The 23,425-nt window shown below is 38.3% G+C and overlaps 1 protein-coding gene across 22 annotated transcripts in view; it reads left to right on the top strand.

The window, feature by feature from the left end:
• The window catches only part of WASp (WASP actin nucleation promoting factor), a 56,402-nt gene extending 40,350 nt beyond the window's left edge, over positions 1 to 16,052 (top strand). For 13 of the 22 annotated variants that reach the window (XM_073959023.1, XM_073959019.1, XM_073959015.1 and 10 more), the window contains 6 exons: positions 6,860 to 7,087; positions 7,163 to 7,250; positions 11,306 to 11,829; positions 13,424 to 13,594; positions 13,668 to 13,859; positions 14,261 to 16,052. In XM_073959023.1, coding sequence (XP_073815124.1) covers positions 6,860 to 7,087; positions 7,163 to 7,250; positions 11,306 to 11,829; positions 13,424 to 13,594; positions 13,668 to 13,859; positions 14,261 to 14,518 — 1,461 coding nt within the window. In that variant the 3' untranslated portion in view covers positions 14,519 to 16,052. Of the gene's footprint in view, positions 1 to 6,859; positions 7,088 to 7,162; positions 7,263 to 11,305; positions 11,830 to 13,423; positions 13,595 to 13,667; positions 13,860 to 14,260 lie in introns of all 22 variants that reach the window. The other 9 variants (XM_073959008.1, XM_073959014.1, XM_073959007.1 and 6 more) reach the window with 1 other exon arrangement.
• The last annotated feature ends 7,373 nt before the right edge of the window (positions 16,053 to 23,425 follow it).

The following is a 23,425-nucleotide window of genomic DNA, read 5'->3' as shown; positions in this document are numbered from 1 at the left end:
CGAGTACATCCATATTGGCCCGTGCCGTCAAGGGTACTCCTCTTTTAGAGCTCCCGTGCGCAACATTTTAGCGAGAAATGTTGAACTTTTTTGGGGGAAGTTCCCGAAGGAGTTGTCCGATATAGCCAATCTTCTAACTTGATCTAAGTTCGAACAACAAATTACGAGGTGCAAAGTTTAAATTAAATCGGTTTATTCATTCAAGAGTTATCATGCGTACCAGCCAGTCAGAATAAGTCCCAATTTACATTAGGCAAGTATAGTTGCGACAAGTCTCAGTTTGTTGGAGAGACACGTTAGGGGAATGGAAATGGAATAAAATTGCTTGTACTGTCAATTTTCAGGCAATTCCTTTTATATTTTTGGTTTTTGACATTATTTCCAATGTTTTAAAAACAAAATCTGCAGAAATAGAGGCAAGTTTAAAAGAGAACGAGAAAAATTGCCACAAGGAAAATCGCCTAATGTAAATCGGGACATACGGGGAGCTCCAAACCGCCTGAAACGGATTTCGTCCGAAAATTCAAAGGGAACGGCAAAGTTAACATTCCACCCATCATATGCTTCATAGTAAAAAAATCGGTATTTCTTTAATTTCAATGTTCTCTATATTTAAATTGAATTTTATTCTAATAAATGAATTCCATTTTATGGAGTTTTTTATTTGATTTTCTTCTACTAACTCTTCTTAGGCATTGTCACTGTCATTGCTATATTATTTCCTTTTTAAGGCGGTAGCATTGGTTATGTCCAACATTCTATTCATGTACTACACACTCAAACACCCCTATCTATAAAGATATACTGACCGCGACCTCATGTAAATTGTAAAGAAACTTCCTTCTTGTCGAAGTTTGTCATCATATACCACCGTCAATGTCCTGACAGAATTTTAGCTAATAAAAACCTAAGCCGAACATGAACTTCGAGGGATAGGTATGAAAGTTGCAGTAAGGTGACGTTATTGCAAATATAATTTTCAGTAAATGGCGTTTCTATGATTCAAATTTGCGAACCCATTTTTGAGGGTTTCTTCAGTCTCTGAGGAATGATAATTTTCTGCACATCTTATTTCAAAAATGGACTATTTATTTTTATGGACTATTTATTTTTTTATTTTTATGCATTTATTTTAAGTCATTCCTAATTACCCAAAGTAGCCTCGCAATAAACATGATTTCTAAAGAAGACATTATTTGTTGGCTACCAACAATTTTTTGATAACAACATATTCAGCAGCAGCTACTGCAGAAGATTTTCTCCTCTGCCAAGCATACACAAGCCACACAACCTCTGCTCAATAGCTTTGGATGCGGACAATGCAAATCTTTTAAAAATACATTTGCTGATATTTTTGCATTATAACTGTGGCCATAATACACAAATTACCTCTGCTGCAGCTGATGTTGCTGTTTTACCAGCTCTCTGCTTAACTATCTGTCAACAACACACTTGGCGACAATAGTTGATATTATTCAAACGTGACTGACATGCCAATGGAGAAAAAAACGCAATATCTACACATTTTTGATTTCGTTGTCATCATCGTCGTTGCCGTCGTTGTTATAACCCTTATTTTCATTATTATTAGAGACTGCAGCAAACAGCTGCCACTACTCTGCTGCTTGTGCAGTGTCTTACCACACGTCCAATCATTTGTCTATTAGCCATAAACATCTATCCAACATGCCATATTTAAATATCCATCCCCACTATAGTGGCCGTTGGTATATGAATGGAAGTGGTGATTGCAGTCAAACAAACAAATCTCCACAGTACTTCGTCGTCCGTACTTCATTTGTATGCAACAGTATTCACGCATATGAATTGATACGAAATAAAATGATGTTACTTTGGCTATGATACGGACGACGACTACTCTTAGGTAATTTTGTTTTCGTTTGTTATTTGGAACAGTGGTTTAGTAATAGTTACTTTACTTCCACACCATATTATGGTAGGAGTGTCGGATCAGAATATTCTTTAGAGAGGAATACCTGACCTTCCATACCCTCTCCGGTTACGGAGCGTATATAACGATCAGAAATGTGGGATTGTCCAAGGTGAGGTGATATCTGCGGAGTTATTTAACCTCTACTATTCCTATATTCCACGCCCTCCAGACGGTATTGAGATCGTTACGTATGAGGATGATTGTACCATCATAGCATCGGGTACCTTCCCTAATGTCATTTTTGAAAGGCTGAACTCATACTTGATCGTTCTTACCGTCTTTTTTCCCTACGAAAAATATGCAAATATCCGCCACTAAATCTAAGTCCTCACTCTTTTCACCACAAGGACTGCGGACATGAGCACAGAGTTGAACGTCCCGGTCGTTGCTAACAGAATTCCTTCTCCTCCAGAATCTAAGGGCAGACGTAGCTAACTTGTTGACCACATATAACGATATGTGGTAAGTTATGCGGCGCCAATGTGGTCCGCGAACATAAGTACAAATCGATCAACTACTTTAGGGATGGTACATCCGCCTTAATATTGGACAAAGATTGACAACACCGTGCAAAACATCTGCCCAGCATGCGGTATATGCCCGCACGATATACTGCACCCTTTCAAATGTCCCGCCAAACCTACTCTAATAACTCCAGCAGCGTACAACCCATTGAAGCAGCCACCTGGAGATAGAGCCAGAGCCATATTAAGCAGGAAAACGAACATACAAACATAGCATATGTTGTTACAACAACAACAACTTAAATTACCCAATCCGGCGAAAGCCGGTTCTATGTACCAGATTAACGCGAGGAAGCACTATCTCAGCCAGGCACTTTCAACCCAGCAACTACATGTTCGTCTTTATATTTATTTTGGGAGCGATATGTCCCGGAATACCTTCTCCGGATTATTCTGGTCCGTGCCGTGGTAGAGATTAACCCCGCACCATGCTTTTGACAAGTTTTTCAGCGTCTCGTACACCATAGGTCGGTTTCGGTGTGATGCAACGGATGCATTTCAGGAATTGTTCAGGCCTGGAGCCTAATTTCGGTTTCCGATTCGATCGAGTATTTGCTCGTGAATGAAAAAATCGACCGGCCCCTGACCTTCCTGAGGGAGTTTAGCGATAGGTATTATGTTGCTTTGTGCTGCGCCAACCATAAACCCCAGTGGTACCTCGTCGTCTTCATCGGAATACTGAACTCCCCAGCGATCTCCCCAACAGCAGTAGCAGCGGCAGTCTTTTACACCGCGTATTGCTGTTCCAGTTCCTGACAATGTGACATTCCTGCAGTTTAAATACGATGGTCTTCGTGGGAACCTCAATGAGATCATGAATATTATTAGTCGAAGAAATATTAATGGTCGCGGCGGCGATTCAGGAAACGAAGCTGAAAACACCTAGAGTTATGATGGATACAACGTTCTTTGCTTGGATCGTACGAGAAGTGGGGATGGTGGACTTGCAATACTATTGCACCAGTCTGTCCAGCAACGCTCTCGCTTGAGCTCGACTTTAGTGATCCATACTTGGAGTGTATGGGGGTAGTGATAAAGTGTGGAACCGCTAAATGTGTATATCCCGCCGATTAATAGCGTTATTCGCCTGACATCAGGCCATTGTTGAATGGTGATAACCGGCTGGTCCTAGGAGTTTTTAATGCGCATCATGAGTTATGGCATTCAACCCTAGTGAATGGTCAGAGAGGCATAGCGCTGGCTGAGCAAAGTGATAACTCCACATTTTGCACCGTGGTGCAATGGTATGCACACCCGCCTTGCACCCTGAAGGTCGTGGGTTCGATTCCCCGGACAGGCAACATCAAAACTTTTCAATGGTGGCAATGACAAGTTGAAAAAAGATTTCTTACTCGGTAAGCCTGGGCCATGTTAACCAGAAAAGGCCTTGACACAGAAGGGTCGCTAAGGCCATGCAACACAAATATTCAGCAGTGGCAAAACACCTCTCAGTAATGTTGGCGACATTTCTTGAGTATTTTAGCCATGTAAACTTATCTATAAGTGGTGTCTTAAGACACGCCGTACGGACTTGGCGATTAACTGTAGGTCCCATATCATTGAGCTAATATGAATCGGCACTCATTGATATGAGAGAAGTCTCCCTCGTCCCTTCTGGGATATTTGTGGAACCATTATACATATATATTACATTTTGCACCGTGAATGAGGACGCTCCTCCAGGATTGGAGGAGACTGCGATAGTTCACTTGCAAACAAAACCAAATCTTTCCCACTGCTATCATCCCAAATAAAAAACGCCAACCCTCCTAATTGTGAGACCGGGCACCGTTGTTTATTGCTGTAGTATGCAATACCAACAAATTAGTTATGTGTTTTTTTCGCCGAGAATCGACGAACGCATAGCAGTGGGAATGATTTGGTTTTGTTTGCAAGTGAAGTTGCTCGAGTTGAGGTAGCGCAAAAGAAATTCTCGATCAGAGTGTTTCTTTGCACACGTATCTATTTGAGAGGGCAATTGACACTTGGGTATAAAAAGTTTCTTGTTGAAAAACAAGAAACAAGGGAACTGATGAAGATCTGTGGCGAGATCTGAAACTATAGTCTTCCCTGCCTTACCCCTTGGTAAACATCGCCAATTTTTTCCCACTAATAAATTAAAGTTGTTTTAATAAAATATTAAAACAACGTCTATGGGATTAAGCCTGACTATTTTGAAAAACAAAATAGAAGTCGTCATCCCAAAAAAAAAAAAAACGCCAACCCTCCTAAATTTAGGGTTACTTTTGCCGACAATTTATTGAGCACCCAGATAGCGAACGGGCGAATAGAAGTGTTTTACTTGATGAGGAATCACCACAATTTACGATGGATGATGTTGCAGATGTTTATCCAGACCAGTTTGAGCAAGGTCATCAACGTATCTTTAGCAACACAAATAGTTCGCGAAGCGTGGAAAATGGACAAGGTGGTCCCGTTGTTGAAACCTGGTAAAGAAGGGGAATCATACAGGCCGATCTCACTTCTATTCCAAGTTGCAAAGATACTTGATGTGTTACTCCTCTCCAGCATAAGAGCGTGTTATACAGTTGAGTTCCGGAAGCAGTATAGTACCACAACAACACTGCACGCCTCAACGAGAACAGACCGTACCACAGAACAGTGAGGGTAGCATAGGACTGACGCCAGTCATACGTAGAATACAGAAACAAGAAGTCCAAGCAAGTCCTGTAGTCCCCAAGGAAGGGTGATATGCCTGGACCTGTTTAACCTCTACCTTACTGCAATTCCACGCTCTCCCTACGGCATTGAGTTAATAACGTACGCGGATGAGTGTATGCTCATGGCCTCAGGTCCCACCGTCGATGACATTTGTGTCAGTCTAAACGCCTATCTCATTGATCATGTTGAGTTTTTCCACGCAAGAAATATGACAATATCCGCCACGAAGTCAACAGCCAAACTGTTCACCACATGGACGGACGGCGGAAAGTACTGGGGTCACATTTGACAGCATGTAAAAGTCCTCCACACATGCCACAGAAGCAGGAACAAGGTCCTCAAGTCCCTAGGACTTGGGGAGCAGATAAAAAAATACCATCTGACCAGCATGCAACATGAGTTCGCATGATGCGCTGCATCTTTTCAACTGCTCGTGCCCGCCAATAATTATCGAAAGGAGTGACTATCATGATAAAAGCATGTTCTAAAATGGACTATGTCCTTCAGGTACCTCCTCCACAAAAGTTCAATACTTGTGCTATTAAATCCAGTTTATGCAACCCCACCTCTCGGATAGTGAAGAGTGTCACTTTTTGGATCGTGATTAAGATTTAATAGCAGAAAGTCCATGTTATCAGCATATACTTTCCTACTTGGATCCGAAATGTTCAAATAAATAAAGGGTGGCACTTCATACACCATTCGCTCAAAAGTGCAGTTATTTCACGGTTTTTTATTGCCGGTAGTCTTTGTTGTCCTGTTTTGAATGGTGTATTTTTTCTTGGGAAGCCCGTATTTTACCGAAACAAGGGTTCAGAAAATTCCCTAAAATCCAGTACCCACTTATTAAAATTAGGTATTTTGTAACAAATTGAGGAATTACGATTATATTCGAGATGCCTGGCCATGGAATGGCTGCCCAAAGTTTTAAAAAAGAACCGACGTCGTGCCTCTTTTCGTGTCACGCGTGTACAATACACTTTTTTCGTCCGTCATTATTTTCAAAGGTATATCAAAACAATAAAAGAGCTAATTAAGCTAATTATTATGATGACGTAACCTCCTTCGTGACACTCGTGTACATTACATTTTTTGTCGTGAGTAATTTTTTCAGAACCTAAATACGAACTACTTATATTTTTAGCAACATAAATACTAGAATTTTGTACTCCGCCAAAACATAAATAAAGGGAATTTTTATAGTTCGTGTGGACCGCTAATTGGGATTCTGTTTGTACGAGAACGGGGATTTTAAAGGTACATAGTCCCATTTAAAAAAGAACGCATGTCGTGTCACGCGTGTAAAGCTTAAAATTATAGCAACTTAAAGAGAGCGAATTATTATAGTTCGTGCGTGATAGTGACCCATTTTTTTGTCTCCGAAACTATATTAAATTTTTATGTATACATTTATCTACATATATTTTTAAGAACATTTAACCACTGTTCATTCTTAGGCATGATGGTAGGTGTTGGTCGAGGAAATTACACTTCATGAATATTGGTTTAAAAATAAACTTAAAACAGGAGAATGCATGAAATTGAAAGGATTAGCAGAAGCGTCACTTTGTTTAGTATATTCCAGACTAGCATTTGAGTAGGTTCACTTCTTCCGCTTTCATTTATAGCTTTAAGAAGAAATATTCTCTACTTTATTTCAAATCTAATATTGAAATTTCTTCCTTTTTTCTCCTTACAGACTCTCAATACAGCCGTGGTACAAATTTACAAAACCGAAGCTTCCGCTCATTCCCATTGGAAAAAGAAACACACCGGCGTTGTGTGTTTTGTCAAAGATTGGGATTTGCGTTCCTATTTTTTACGAGCATTTTGCCTAATCAAACATGAACTGATATGGGAGCATGAGCTGTACGATGCAATGAAAATAAATAAAGCCCGATCATTTCTATTGACATTTGAGGGTCAGGTAAGTGTGTGTGCGAGATGATTGCAGAAAACAAAACTATTTATCGTAATATGTTTTCTTTTTGGTTTCTTTCAGGATGGTCATATCGCTTTAAATTTTGTCTCCGAAGATGAATGTGACTCATTTTACCGTGCTGTGGATAAAACCATTGAAACAAGAAACCGTAAGAAATTAGGTTAGCTTTTGTTTATGCTCTGCTTTTGTTGTTTGTGTTTTTGTTCGTGTCTTTTTATTGAATATTATTTATCATACTTTTTTCGAAGTGATTAACCAACCGACCACAACATTCATCGTTATATAAAAAACATTAATTAACCATTTTCAGGAAGTGCACATCTTTCTTCAATGAAAAAGGACTCGTTTTAATTTTTAAATATTTTGAGTTTTGTGTATGACAGATACATTGGTAGGATAGGGCGCCCCGTGACCTACCTTTAAAACAAACAAAAAACCTTCAAAACAATTAATTTTTGTATTCCAAATTAGCAATAAGAAAATAGCAGCCGTTCATGCCTTTTTACCGCAACACTTCTTTTTATTGATACAACTCATGTTTATTTATCTATGAAATAAACCCAATGTTAACGCAAACTTGAGAGACATTTTAACACCAACCACAATTTTAAGTTTAAGGCGTTTATAAAAACATAAAAGTTTTAGAACCATACCAAAATGACAGGTCGAAAAAGATCTCCTATTCGATAAGCCTGGGCCATATTAACCAGAAAAGACCATGACACGGAAGGGTCTTTACACAGGCTTGTCTCGAATAAATTCATTATGTAAAGGAAGGGCAAGCAACATCAAATATGTTCATCAAAGAAGTTATAGAAAATAGACATTGTGGACAGAGAGAAGATCCCAGCAAACCATCTGACACATCTGAACAATTTCGGAAGTGAAACCGGTCAGATTTCGTTCCAATTTCTAAACTATTTTTCGTAGGGGAATTCGTTCAGATTTCGTTCCGAATTCGGAGCGAATGTCGGAAGTAAATTTCTTTTCGAATATACCAATGTTTCTTTCCGATTTCGGTGCGAATTCGGAGCGAAATGTCGGAAACAAATTTTCATTCTTACAACAAACACCAACGTCACTTTGTGTAACAACTAATAACAAGGGTTTGAATTTGTCATAAAATTCGCGTGAACAATGTTTAAATATGTTAAATATAAATGCAACATATAATAATTGAATCTTGTGCTGATCGACAGCATATTCGTACACAAAATTTACATGGTTCTAGTATAACTACAAAATGATAACAACAGTTACAAAATGATAACAACAGTGAAAATTATTAGAAACTTTTGAAATTACAATCTTCCGATAAAAAACATGATAGAAAAAAATTGGTCAATAAAAAAGGCGTTAGAGAAAACTATTTTATTCCATTCGATGTTTATACATTATTTCGAAATCATTCAGAAATCTTTACGAAAATTCGTACGACATTATTCCGAAATCGTTCAGAAATCTGAACAAAGATTCGGAAGAAAAAAATTGCCTTCCGAATTTCCTAAGAACTTTCTTCAATTTCGTTTCGAGATCGGACTGGCATCGATTCGATTTTGCTTCGACATTTCGTTCCGAAATTATGTCAACCACTTCACACACTTTCATTAGGATATCATTACGATTTCGGATCCGACATTGGACGTAGCGTCTGAATTTCGTTAGGATGTCGGTACGATTGGTTTGCTGGGATATTACAGAATTTTAAGGAAGATATTGAAGAATTTAGGTATAAAGAAAATTGAGTATTTGCCATGTTTCGTTTTACGGTAGTTCCTTCTCGCTGCAGGCATCTAAGACCCTTGGCGAGCAGAAGCAGACTTGTTGGCTCCGTTTGGCAAAGGCTGTCAGAGATTGGATCGTGTGTTCACCCATAATTTGCAGTATTTTTGGTTGTGACTATTGGACAGCTACATAAGTGTTCAATTGTCATGGTTTCTTTTTTATCTTCGCATAAACTGCAGTATTCTACAATTTCACTTGCAAGACATTGATCTTATTCTGCAGTGGCCCGTAATTATTGCTGCCGTTTGTTTCAGGTCGGATTACTTTATGGAAAGTAGAGATGTGGTGCTTCCCTTGGAGAGGATATCCCATATTGTCATTTCTGGCTAGCATTATCCCGAAATCTTTGTTTCAACTGCCGCAATGGCGCAAGGGTGGCATGATTGAGTTGTCGATTGCCCTACCGGTTGACTTCGATCCGCAACGCGCCACTTCATCCGCTATTTTATTTCCTTCCATGTTGGAATGGCCAGAGAACCAATAAATGTTGTTGTTGTAGATAGTCACCGGTTCAAATATGTCCGTTTTCATGTTGTTTATGAGTCTTACTCCTTTTTTAATTTCAAATATTGCGAGTCGAAAGTTGATGATATCACTATAGACGCTTGCTCCTTTTCTAATTTCCGCCTTAAAGCCATCGTTACAAATCTCCATACCATCTAGAGGCGGGAACTGGCACTCTTAGATGCCAGTTCCTGCACTACAAGATTGTGGAGATCTTGTACCAAATTGAGAGCAGCCTTTGTAATGTTCTTCGTAGCACCGATGATAAGTGTTGTTACCGCTATTTGGACACTATTCTATTTACCTAGATGTGATATTTTGCTCAAGACGTTCCACCACATCAGAGTTCCATAGGCAAGAATTGGTCGTATGATGGTCGCAAGAATTCAATAGATGACATCTGGTCTTATTCCTAAATTTGTCGAAGGAGTTCTTGCAGTGCTAATAGACCTATCTTGGCACGTTCTTCCACATTTATTTTCCGCTTTAGTTGGTGGTGAGGAATGATTCGGAATTACTTGGCTTCTTAAAAGAGCCCTAGTGTGACTCCATCCAGAATTAGTAAGGTTAATGATTTCATTTTTCTCTTGTTCGTTGTTGTTGTAACAGTGTATGATATGTTGGTAAGTTCGTTTTTCTGCTTTATCAGGCTCTGGGTCTATCTCCAGTTCAAGGCTAGAGATGGTTTTAAGTACAGATGGAATGTAATCGCAGGTATTCTGGAGTATGTTGAGCGTCGTGCGGGCCTGTGCCGAATGCAAATGTCCATCCTTGCCCTATAGGATTTCAGACGGCTGCACCATCCCGAGCGTAGTTAAGCCAAAACTACTCTGGTATGTCGTGGAAGCTAACGCTCTTCAGCTGCAATAGATGGGGGGTGTTCTCCGAGGACCGCTTTCACACGATAGTCGTGTAAATGCTATTTAAACATGCTTGATAAGGTTGTTGATCTAGGGGTTCTGGGTGGCGTGCGCCCTCGACATGAATCTGACCCTAGAATTCTGGGTTTGCTTGTGGTCGAAATTCGACCATCACATTTAACTGAGTTCTCACCTCTGCCATCCATGTGGCCGTAGTTTCAGTGGCGGATATTTGCATATTCCTCTCGTGAAAAAAGATGGTAAGATCAGTCAAATAGGTGTTCGGCCTTACATAAATGACATCAGGGAATGTATCTGACGCCAGAATCGTACAATGATCCGCTTTTGTTACGATCTCAATGTCGCTAGATTTCTTACCAAGATATATAGTCGCTAGATTTCTTACGAGGATTCACTTCAATCTTTGCTCCTAACTCTCAAATGATACATGATAGGATTGAAGACCATGTGCAAAAAGCATCTTTCAAGCACGCCACAACCAGCAATGACATATTCCACAAACGAACACACGATTATATCAGACTTTGAAAAAATACATGTTGAACATCATGTATGGAATGTTTGCCGTTAAGCCAAATGCAGTGTCGTTTATTTGTAATTGTCATTCCATAACTTTAACATCTTAAATATTAGTTAGATAGTATATTCTTCATTCGACTTCCACATACCTTTAAGGACTATTTTTCATATGCCCATGTCGAAATACATTTTGCCTCTAAATACCTTATTTTCAAGTAAGTACGAACTGAACTCTACGTAGTATCTGTCTGTCTGTCTCCCGCAAGCTTTTTTTAAAGTGTTAAATTTCAAAATAAGTAAATGCCCAATCATTAATATAATACAATTAAAATTTAGTTGTAAGCGTCCATGTCATAATGTTTAAATGTCATAATTATCGCAATAGAAATTAGATTTGTTACTTTTTTGTGTTAACGCCTACATGTTGCAGCAAAACTTATTTTTTGAAAAAGAGAAACAAATTTGCTTATCTTCTTCTTATTTATTTTGTTTCTTCCCCTCCTCCTGCCAACAGAAAAACGCAATAAACGAAAATCACAAATGGCGCCATCAGCTCCTCTAGCACCATTGCCCAAAGAACCCGATTCAAATACTGTACAGTTACGTAATAATGCCTCAAAAATTGGTACTATCAATTTTACACCAGCTCCAGCACCCGTTCAACCAACATCGAAACATCTATTCTCTTCGCTGTCATCGTCTTCCAATAGTAAAAAACAAAAACCAAAAGTTAATAAATGTGATATTGGTGCACCAACCAATTTCCGTCACGTATCCCATGTGGGTTGGGATGATGATAAAGGCTTTGATTGTCAGGGTGATGAAAATGATGAAGTTCTTACACAGTTCTTTGCGAAGGCTGGCGTATCTAAACATCAGTTGAGTGATCGTGACACCAGAGCGTTTATCTATGACTTTATACAAAATAAAAATGTTTTGGATATTGTGAAACAGGAAAATGTGGAGAAGCCTAGGACAACAACAACAGCATTAGCTGCGCCACCACCACCACCGCCACCAACAAGGCATCATCATCATGTAAGTTGTAGAGACGTTACTTTTTTTAATAAAAATATTTTAGGAGGGTTGGCGTTTTTTGTTTGGGATGACGACTTCTATTTTGTTTTTCAAAATAGTCAGGCTTAATCCCATAGTCGTTGTTTTAATATTTTATTAAAACAACTTTAATTTATTAGTGGGAAAAAATTGGCGATGTTTACCAAGGGGTAAGGCAGGGAATACTATAGTTTCAGATCTCGCCACAGATCTTCATCAGTTCCCTTATTTCTTGTTTTTCAACAAGAAACTTTTTATACCCAAGTGTCAATTGCTAGCTCAAATAGATACGTGCGCAAAGAAAAACTCTGATCGAGAATTTCTTTGGCACTACCTAAACTCTAGCAACTTCACTTGCAAACAAATCCAAATTTTTCCCACTGCTATGCGTTCGTCGATTCTCGACGAAAAAGCACATAACTAATTTGTTGGTATTGCATACTACAGCAATAAACAACATTTTGACGGTGCCCGGTCTCACAATTAGGAGGGTTGGCGTTTTTTGTTTGGGATGACGACTTCTATTTTGTTTTTCAAAATAGTCAGGCTTAATCCCATAGTCGTTGTTTTAATATTTTATTAAAACAACTTTAATTTATTAGTGGGAAAAAATTGGCGATGTTGAACAAAAAACGCCAACCCTCCTAATTGTGAGACCGGGCACCGTCAAAATGTTGTTTATTGCTGTAGTATGCAATACCAACAAATTAGTTATGTGCTTTTTCGTCGAGAATCGACGAACGCATAGCAGTGGGAAAAATTTGGATTTGTTTGCAAGTGAAGTTGCTAGAGTTTAGGTAGTGCCAAAGAAATTCTCGATCAGAGTTTTTCTTTGCGCACGTATCTATTTGAGCTAGCAATTGACACTTGGGTATAAAAAGTTTCTTGTTGAAAAACAAGAAATAAGGGAACTGATGAAGATCTGTGGCGAGATCTGAAACTATAGTATTCCCTGCCTTACCCCTTGGTAAACATCGCCAATTTTTTCCCACTAATAAATTAAAGTTGTTTTAATAAAATATTAAAACAACGACTATGGGATTAAGCCTGACTATTTTGAAAAACAAAATAGAAGTCGTCATCCCAAACAAAAAACGCCAACCCTCCTAATTGTGAGACCGGGCACCGTCAAAATGTTGTTTATTGCTGTAGTATGCAATACCAACAAATTAGTTATGTGCTTTTTCGTCGAGAATCGACGAACGCATAGCAGTGGGAAAAATTTGGATTTGTTTGCAAGTGAAGTTGCTAGAGTTTAGGTAGTGCCAAAGAAATTCTCGATCAGAGTTTTTCTTTGCGCACGTATCTATTTGAGCTAGCAATTGACACTTGGGTATAAAAAGTTTCTTGTTGAAAAACAAGAAATAAGGGAACTGATGAAGATCTGTGGCGAGATCTGAAACTATAGTATTCCCTGCCTTACCCCTTGGTAAACATCGCCAATTTTTTCCCACTAATAAATTAAAGTTGTTTTAATAAAATATTAAAACAACGACTATGGGATTAAGCCTGACTATTTTGAAAAACAAAATAAAAATATTTTAAATTAATTATTTCTCTTCTTAATTTACTTTAGACTCAAAATGGCAATACTACGACTACTACAACAACATCAACACCAAGATCTGCACCACCTCCACCAGCTAGACAACCTCCACCACCAGTACCTACAACAGTGCCTGGTCTTTCAAGAGCTCCTGCGCCACCCTCTAGACCACCACCACCTCCAGCTCCTAGTACAGCACCGGTAAATTAATAAATCCTAATTTATATTTTTTGGACATACAATAATCGTTGTATTTATTATGATATCATTTCAGCCACCACCTCCTCCACCACCAGCGGCTTCATTTGCTCCTCCACCACCGCCACCACCTCCGGCCATGGGTGAAGTACCTTCAATTACAACAACGCATGTTAAAACTGAAACTAAAGTACCGTCTAGTTTACCACCTGTATCAGATACACGTAGTGAACTTATGGATAGTATACGTCAAGGCGTCAAACTTAAGGTAAGATGTTTTTCAATTACTTTTGTTGTGCCCTTATTAACTGAAAAATATACCCAAAGATACATACATACCTAATTTTACATAATATTTAAATTGCACTATTTTACACAAATTGCGTTTACGATATTTTCTACCGCTTGTATTTTGAAATGTTTACACTTTCTTTGTGGTGTCTCGTGGCTGACTTTTATTCTTTTTTATTAGGTTTTGTTCTGTTTAAAGTTTTCACTACATTTCCTGTCAATTTTGAACGCATTTGTTAGATTGAGGTATACCCTCTGCCGTTATAAATATAACCCTTATAAAAGTATCCCTTAAAATCCTTTATTATAATGACTAATTACTATTTAATTGTTTTGTTTTAATTAATAAATTTCTTATCTTTCTCACTCTCATTACAGAAAGTGGATACATCAGCCCTTAGTACTGGCAGTGGAGATTCACATACTGATCTAATGTCTGAAATTCGTATGGGCTTTGAACTTAAACCGGCTAGTAGTCGTGAAATTCCTTCAAGTCGCGCTAATGATGAAACTGTTTCGGGTACCGATGCTTTAGCAGATGCTCTGAGAAGAGCGCTATTAGATCGTGGACGTGTTATGCAATCATCCGATGATGAATCTGAATCATCGGGTAATGATGATGAATGGGATGATTAAATCCATTTTATTGGCCAAGCCATTTAATGAAACAAGCAAAAACTAAACTAAACAAACAAACAAAATGCATGACCAAAGGTGGGCAAAATGGTTTTTTGAAGTCGGGTATGTGTTATTGTAATAATGTGTTTTTTATTAATTACTAATACCAAATTTTACAATATGGCTGCCTCTATCAAAATGATAACTTATGTGAGAAAAAAAAAACTAAAACATAATGAGAAATGAAGCAAATTCATTATCTATTCACCCAATAATATACATACATATAATTTTTGTAAGTTCTGTACTATATTTTACAATTTAATTTTGTATAAGTTCAAGTTACGTCAAAGACATAATTAAGTTACATACATACAATTTGTTTCTAAATCTAATCTAATGCATTTTGTATAAGGATGAAGGAGGGCCAAGGCCATGTGGCAAGACTAAATTTCGTCGTTTTCAATTTTAAGGTAAATACTTACATCATTATAGTCCATATTATACTGCAGCGATGCCCTCCTGCATGTGATCTTCCCATCCTAAAAAGAAACAAGTTCTTTTCTATACCTTTGTATAAACACGATAAATAATTTTAAGTAAAAATTCTAAATATTTTAAAATTAAACAATATAACATACAATTAATTCAAGTGGGAGGTAATGTGTAAATCCATGGTACTGAATGTAAATGGTTTATAGTTAAATTAATACAATGGTCTTTAGTTTAGTTAATGACACAATTCCGCAAAGAAAGGTATATAATTTTTGTTGACTTACATAGTGTTTAATGAGGAGATATTCGCTATAGTCAAAGATTTTCGATTTGACTCAAACAACTCAAAATTAAGTTATTTCTTTGAAAGCTTCCAAGATGTTCTATAGAGCGATCATTGTTCAAGGCACTTTGATGCAGTTTAAGATCATATTTCATTCGAAAAGTTATTCTGAAAAGTATATGCCTTTAACTTTGATATTGTGTACGATATAAAATAGAAAAAATTGCTTTTAATTATATTCCAAAATGTATCTATTTTTTGAACTACTTGTTTAATTAGTTTTATATAGAATTCTAGTCTTTTATAAAGTATTCTTTTTAGTTTAATCAAAAGAAATTATACACACCCACACACTTAAAAATATTGGTCTTGTATCTTCCAATTACATATTTTTACATACATACATATATACATAGTATATATGATTTTGCAAATTATTTTTTTGTTTTTTTTTTTTTAAATTATGCATATCCAATTCCTTCGGCTCAATTATAAATTCAAAAAAGAAGGATAACTCTTAAAAGCAAAATAATATGACCATATACAACAAAGCAAAAAAAAAAACAAAACAAACATATATCACTACCGTTGCCCAGCAATACAACAAAAGATACGAAACAAAAATATATTTAATAATAATTCAAATTAAGCCTATATATAAATATTTATGTCATGTTTAAATAAAGAAAACGTTTTTTTTTTTTAATTTTAAATTAGTAACAATTGTGCCAAATACAAATGAAAAATAAACCATAAACAAAAAAGAAAATAAAATTATAGAATTACTACAAATTAATATTTAAAAATTAAAACAACAACACATCACATCTTGTATAAGAAACAAGGAACAAATAGTAATTGTAACAGCTCTTTTTCCATAAAGTAATAAAATATTCAATCAACAACAAAAGAAAATAGTCAAAACAAAAATTATCTACATATTTAATTTCAACCTAAACACATTATAGGAACAAAGTTTTATTAGGTATACAAATTAAAGTACTAAATATTATTTAAAATAAAAAATATTCCTTTACTGTATTTCGCTATAATAAAAAAATAAATTATAATAATGTTATTTAAAATAACAAAATTTAACATTAATAAATTACAAAAAAAAAAATTAAATTTAAGAAATGCTTATTATTTCAATACACATTTTTAGTTAAATATTCTGCAAACATATTTTTTACTGCGTCGGGATGCCTCGGGATCAAAAGATGATAACAGTTTTGCCTTGAGGCAATAAAAAAGACTCCCCTCTCTTTCAAAAGTCAATGATTGAGCAATTTAAAGTGGCAATACTCTTCTCTCAGGGTGCCCAACAAGTTGTCGGTCAAAATCAATTGTTACCTCAGGGTAAAGAAGCATAGCTATGTATTTAGAATATTGGTGGCCAGCAGAGAAAAGAAATAAATTCCTATGCACGCGTGCATAGGCATTTGTGTTGCTTGCGATAACGTAGCTTGATTGTGTGTAAAATAAATGGTTGTTGTAGCAACGCAAATGTGTTCGTTTGTGTATTATTTCAGTTATCAGGTTCCTCTGTATCCAGATTCAAGAATCCTGCAACCTGGATTGGTTGCGTCCATAAGGAATCAGAAGACAGGTGAGTGGGGTTAGCTGGGCAGCTAAAAAAATGCAGTATATCGTGTAGTCCCAATCCACATGCTGGGCATTAGGGATATAACTTTTTGCACTTTTTTGCAAATATCAAAAATACCACCGCATAGCCGTGTAGAGCATGAAAAACTATTATGAAATGTGGTGTCAATTTTTCTCTACCGCGAAAAAAGTTTCCGCACCAAATGCATTGAAGTTCTGTGATGCATTTTTTAATTTTATCTGTGATAACAACATATTTGCTTTTCATTAAAATTTTTATTTTTTTGTAATCTAATTTAAAATCATTATCAAAGCGTTCTGGACCAATTTGTTCTAAAATTTCGCCATTTCGGACCATATTAAGATTTTTTGACACTATTGCAATTTTTGGTTTTTCTTTATAAACTCGTGAATTTTATGTTTATATTTTTTTAACCTATCGGACAAGAGAATATGGAGTCATTTGCAACTAATTCGCGAAAGTTACAGGCTGTTTTTGTTGACTTTGCCTGTGAGAATTGTATTTTTTTCTATAAATATTTATTCAAACAAAGCAAATTTAAAATTATAAGTAGAAAAAGCATCAAAAGGGTTTTAGTAATCAAAGTTGGTGCGGAGACTTTTTTCACCGAATCGATCTTAGAAACGCGTTTTCATTATTAGGACAGAATTCCCCACATGGTACTGGTGTTGTATTTTTGTAGAAAACAAATACGATTCTCACAAGCAAAGTCAACAAAAACAGCCTGTAACTTTCGCGAATTCGTTGCAAATGACCCCATATTCCCTGGTCCGATAGGTGAAAAAAATAGAAACATAAAATTCACGAGTTTATAAAGAAAAACCAAAAATTGCAATAGTGTCAAAAAATCTTAATATGGTCCGAAATGGCGCGATTTTACAACAAATTGGTCCAGAACGCTTTGATAATGATTTTAAATTAGATTACAAAAAAATAAAAATTTTAATGAAAAGCAAATATGTTGTTATCACAGATAAAATTAAAAAATGCATCACAGAACTTCAATGCATTTGGTGCGGAAACTTTTTTCGCGGTAGAGAAAAATTGACACCACATTTCATAATAGTTTGTCATGCTCTACACGGCTATGTGGTGGTATTTTTTTTGGTTATAGCCCTACTGGGCATGTGTTGGATATCGTGGCGTCAATTCGGGCCCAATACGAATTGAGGCTGCTGCATCGTCCGGATCTCAACTGGGCTAAAACCACTCGTGTTTGCCTGGCAGCTGGCGTTCTTCTGCTGCCATTGATGGGGGGTGGTCTCCAAGTACGGCATTCACACTGTATGCCTGTACTGCCTGCGCAACCATATCAGTGTGAATGCTATCCAAGCCTGCCTGATAGGCTCGTTGGTCCAGAGGTTCTCTTTTATACCTTTGGACCTCTCTCTCTCTCTCTCTCTAGGTCATGAAGATCTCTCCTGACATGCCTGGGTGGAGGAAGCCTGTCCATGACAGGGATGCTCACTGCGATAACACAAAGCATGTACTGCATCGAAAACATCTTTTTGTGTCGACGCACCGGTAAAATCTTCATCTCCCCATGAAGATGGTCCACTGGTGTCATGAGGAGGCACCCTGTTGCAGTCCTCAGGGCAGCATTCTGGCAGGTTTGAATCTACTTCCACTGCGTAATGCTAACCTTTGCAGACCACGCTGGCGCCGCATAGCTTACCGCACACCGGCCTATTGCGTTGTATGTGGTCAACAAGGTTTCTTTGTCAGCTCCCCAAGTGCTGCCGGCCAGCGACTTGAACACCTTGTTCCTACTTCTGATCTTATCGCAAATAGCTGTGGCATGCGCGGGCGACTTAAACATGCTACCGAACGTTACACCCAGTATTTTGGGGTAGTTAGTGGTCTGAATCATTTTACCATCGACCAATATGTCCAGTTGGAGCCTCATTTTAGCCGTCCATGTGGTGAACAGTGTGGCAGTGGATTTAGCGGCGGATATTTTCATATTCCTCAGATGGAAGAAGTGCACTAGGTCAGTTATGTAGACATTTACACATATGTCATCGACGTTAGGACCCAACGCCAAGATCGTACAATCATCCGCATACATCACGATCTCTATGCCGTCTAGAGGGTGTGGAATTTCAGAAAGTTAGAGGTTAAACAGTTCCGGAGATATCACCCCTCCTTGGGGAACTCCCTGTTTCACTCTACGGGGTTGGACTTCTTGTTTCTGAATTCCACAAACGACTGGCGTCCGCACATATAGTTGATTACACAACGTTTCAAACATGGCTGGAGATTGGTTTTCTCTATATCCTCGAACAGCTTGGCATGGTTGACGGTATCGAATGCCTTTGTGAGGACAAGGGCCACAAATGGTGGTTGCTGTTGTGTCTGCTGCTAATTGCGTAAGCAGCAATGGCTTGGCCATCAGGGATGAAGAACGTGTCATACAAACTTAAAAAAGGCTACCGATTCAGAAATTCACTCTGAAGATTTAAACTAATAGATTTACGCAATATAAACACATCCAATGAGCAATAGATGCGACACGGCATAATATCCAGAAGATTGGCTCAAATCTACTTCCATTGCCATCCCAAAGAAAATAATTACTAAACAATTTTGGGGGTTATTGTGAATACGGATTAATCAGTTTAACAAAGCTACAATACAGAACACAGAAATTGAGATTTCATCACCTCTGAACGTCGCTTTTTCATCAATCATGAGACATTATTACTGCGGCATCCGCTCGCTACATACCTGCGGAAGTTAACAGGTCGGTCTGAGAGCATAGCGGAACAGATGAGCATAAGCGGAACAAATCAACTGAAGAATAATAAATGAATTGTGGACGACGGTTAAGACATTCCCGAACCTATAACGAGTGGTTTTGTCTACGGCTCAGGTAAGCTCAGTCGCTGCCAGGGTCGTCCTAAGGACCAACAACCCTTAAGTAAAACACGAGTGTTTGCAATTTCAATGTTTATTATAAAACTCTTGGTGTTTGACATACGAACAATATGTGTGAGGAATAAAGATGAGATGTGAGTTTGATAACCAATGGATCAATGATAATCGGAATGTTGTAGTCGGCTCGATGGTAATCGGGATGTCGTAATCGGCTCGATGGTGATCGGGTTTTTTATTTCGGCTCGATGGCAATCGGCATGTTAATGTCGACTCGATGACACTAAGGTAGTTGCTGCCGGCTTGATGGCAATCATATGGGTGATAATCGGGTTTGGGGCTCGGTGGTAATCGGGTTTGGGGTTCGGTTCTGTGCTATTCGGTTTGCTGTCGGCTCGGCAGTCGTCGGGTGTGCGGCTTGGTTCTGTGGTATTTTCATTTATTTACTTCTACATAGTAATATAAAGAAGCCAATATGGCCAATATCTAATTTTACAATGGAGGGGGGAGGAAGAATTCTTCATAATTCGGTAATGGCACTGGAGAAGTCGAAAATCAACATTCTTATCAAAAGGCAATCCAAGTAAGTCAACCACAAACTGCGAAAAATGTTCCCTTTGATGCAAACCATACACATAATGGACAATAGAATGTACAATTTTACGGACACGCTGAATTTCATAAGAAGAAGTACCAGATACAACTTCCAAACAATAATTAACATGCGACATCAACAACAACAACGATCCTCCTGACATGTAAGGGTAAATACACCTGTAGACTGTATAAACGCCGAAGCTGGAATCTCACGCGCGACGCTACCATATCAATGTGCTTATTAAAATCTAGTCTACTATCAACAATCAAATCCAAACACTTCATCTCACTTACAACGTTAACAACCATAGAATTCACAAGGACACGAGGCGCCGAAACATCACCAGAACTGTTAAAAATCAATCCAATGATTTTATTCCATGCCGAAAAAGACTGCAAAGTAGTACTGGCTAATCACTCCAATTCAGGAATACTCGCACCTCAAAAGAAGATGTGGACATCATCGGCATATAAAAACAAACTACATCTATCGTCCGAGACAGAGCTCACAATGTCATTAACGAACATTATAAACAATAAGGGACCTAAAACAGATTCCTGAGGGACACCACAGCGAACACTACAAACTTCAGAACTGACTCCCTAGTGCTCAACAAATTGAGATCTCCCCAACAAATACGACCACACCAACTTACACGCTGAAGGGGCAAAATCAAACTTTAACCTTAGCTTCTCAAGTAATAGAGTGTGATCTATTGAATCAAAGGCCTTTGATAAATCAAGACCAACAAGTAACCCAACATCAGTTGTATTAAAAACTGATAAGGTCAGTGAGACACAGCAAATGCGTAGCAGAGTTATGTCCACGGCGAAAACCAAACTGCGAACTATTTAAAAACTTGGAGCCATCTAAGTATTCAACAATAGCGTCCTTAATGATATGTTCCACAATTTTAGATATTGCAGCAAGATGCATATAGGGCGCAAGTTCAAAACATCATACACCTCCCCCTTTTTCGGAACCGAAACCGTTCGAGCTACCTTCCATGACTATGGGAAAGTAGACGTCATAAATAATATCGTATTTAAAAAGTGCAAAAATTGCAATGAAACATATGGAAATACACTTTTAAAAAATTTAATAGGGATGCCATCAACACCAATAGCTCCAGATTTGACCTTACGCAAAGCAATCGCATCATCCACAAAAATGCAATAAAGCCGAAAAATACCTTCTCTAGCACCATTTGTATCACAATAATGCCCACAACCATTCGGTGGATTAAGTTTGCCATTCTCCTACTAGGCGCTTCTTCCCGGGTGGCGGATGGGAAGAGGGTCTCTGCGATGTGTGGAGTCGGAGCTGACCTAGGGCAACCAAAGCCGGAACCGACCCTGCACATCGTGGAAACCTTGGGGGTCTTCGGACCCCTCGTGGACCAAAAATTGGATCGGTTTAGTTCCCTTAAACAAATGAACTAAAATGGGTAGAACGAATATGAGAAATAAAGTTACGGTGCAGGGAGTTAATAACCCAGTACCGGCGGCAAACGTTGGTGAGACCACAAGCCATGTGTCGTCGAAATCAAGTGATTGTGATCCGGCTGTTTTAGGTGTGGATGCCTTGGCAGCTACAGCTGTACTTGCTACCCCCATAATAGATTACGACCCGGAAATTCTAATGGAACACGATTTAGCCAGGGCTGGTGAAAACCAGTCTACGGCAGACAGGACCGCAGTTATGGTCGGGGACGACAGAGCAGGGAACTCCTCGACAGGCTTGTCCGGGATGAGCATAGTGAGGAATTGTTACACAATTTAAACGTGCCGTATCCTATCTTCGCAAGTTCGTAGGGAGAGATGCGAACATGCATTCGGCGAGGGAGGTCCACCTCATCAGGGGTAAGCTGAAATTCATCGCGAGCTCCAGGTGGAAAGGATCTTCCTCCCGAATAAAGTAGTAGAGCCGTCTAAGCCCACTGCCTCTGGCAAATGTCCTGAGCCGAATTCAGTTCCGAAGCCTAACCCGAGGCTATTGAGTGCACCCCCAAACCAACGGGCACCCATAAGGGTGATCGACCGGTAAAGGACTCTGCCTCAAAGCCCGATTCTGCTCCGAAAAGCAAAGGTGAAGCGGCTGGAAATGCCGGTCTTAACAGGGAGATGGTAATGCCAGCTAAGGAAACATTGTCTTCTGGTTGAACGAACAATGCCCCACAGCATAAATCTGTGAAGCGCGTTCGTTCCACCGAAGGTCCACAACCCTCACCTAAGAAGACGATGACTTCTCAGCTAGTTGAACCATCAACCTCGTATGCTGCAACCGTTGAGCGTACAACCAAGGGGAAGAAACTGAGTACGGAAAAGGCATCCACATCCGCTGGAAAAGTTATCTCCAAGGCGGACGGTCAAGGACGCAAAAAGCCGTACAACAGACCGGTCACAGTGGCGAATGAAGATAGCCGTAGACGTCCCATGCATTTTGACATACAATATCAGATATCCATGACCAAGGAAAAAGAAAAGCTGGGTAAAAATCGTAAAACGGACCCTGAACTATATTTCAAAAAACAGCTAATGGAGAAAAACTGCTTTCGGCTTCGAAAATAACTCGGCAATTTGAGTTAGTCCATATCTGCATTAGGCAATTTTCCTTGCGGCAATTGTCAGTTTGTCCGTGGAAGAGGGTGTTGAGAGGCAAATGGTTACCATACACAGAAAAAATAATTACTGCATTTCAGGAATAGTGTCCATAAAGTCTTGCCAAGGTTCAAATTTGTGCATTTCATGAACGCCTTTCATAAAGCAAGAAAAAAAATACTGCTTTGAGGTTAAAAAAAAAACAATTTTGGCGAGTTGTTTTTGTTATTATTGACTAACAACCACCAACAACAACACCACCAACCAAAGCAGAGACACATTTTGCTGCTTTTTATTAATTAATGTTTTTATTTTGTATTATTGTAACTTACCATTTCTTCTAATGATTTTCACTGTAGTTGTTATCGTCTTGTGAACATAGCAGAACAATACGAACCATATGTACATACATATTGAGTCTATCAGCACTAGGTTAAGATATTAGATG

The sequence above is a fragment of the Musca autumnalis genome, unplaced genomic scaffold (genome assembly GCF_047663935.1).
Source record: "Musca autumnalis isolate F117 unplaced genomic scaffold, ASM4766393v1 scaffold_1, whole genome shotgun sequence".
NCBI classification, from domain to species: Eukaryota; Metazoa; Arthropoda; class Insecta; order Diptera; family Muscidae; genus Musca; species Musca autumnalis.
This window is presented reverse-complemented; position numbering and strand designations above follow the sequence as displayed.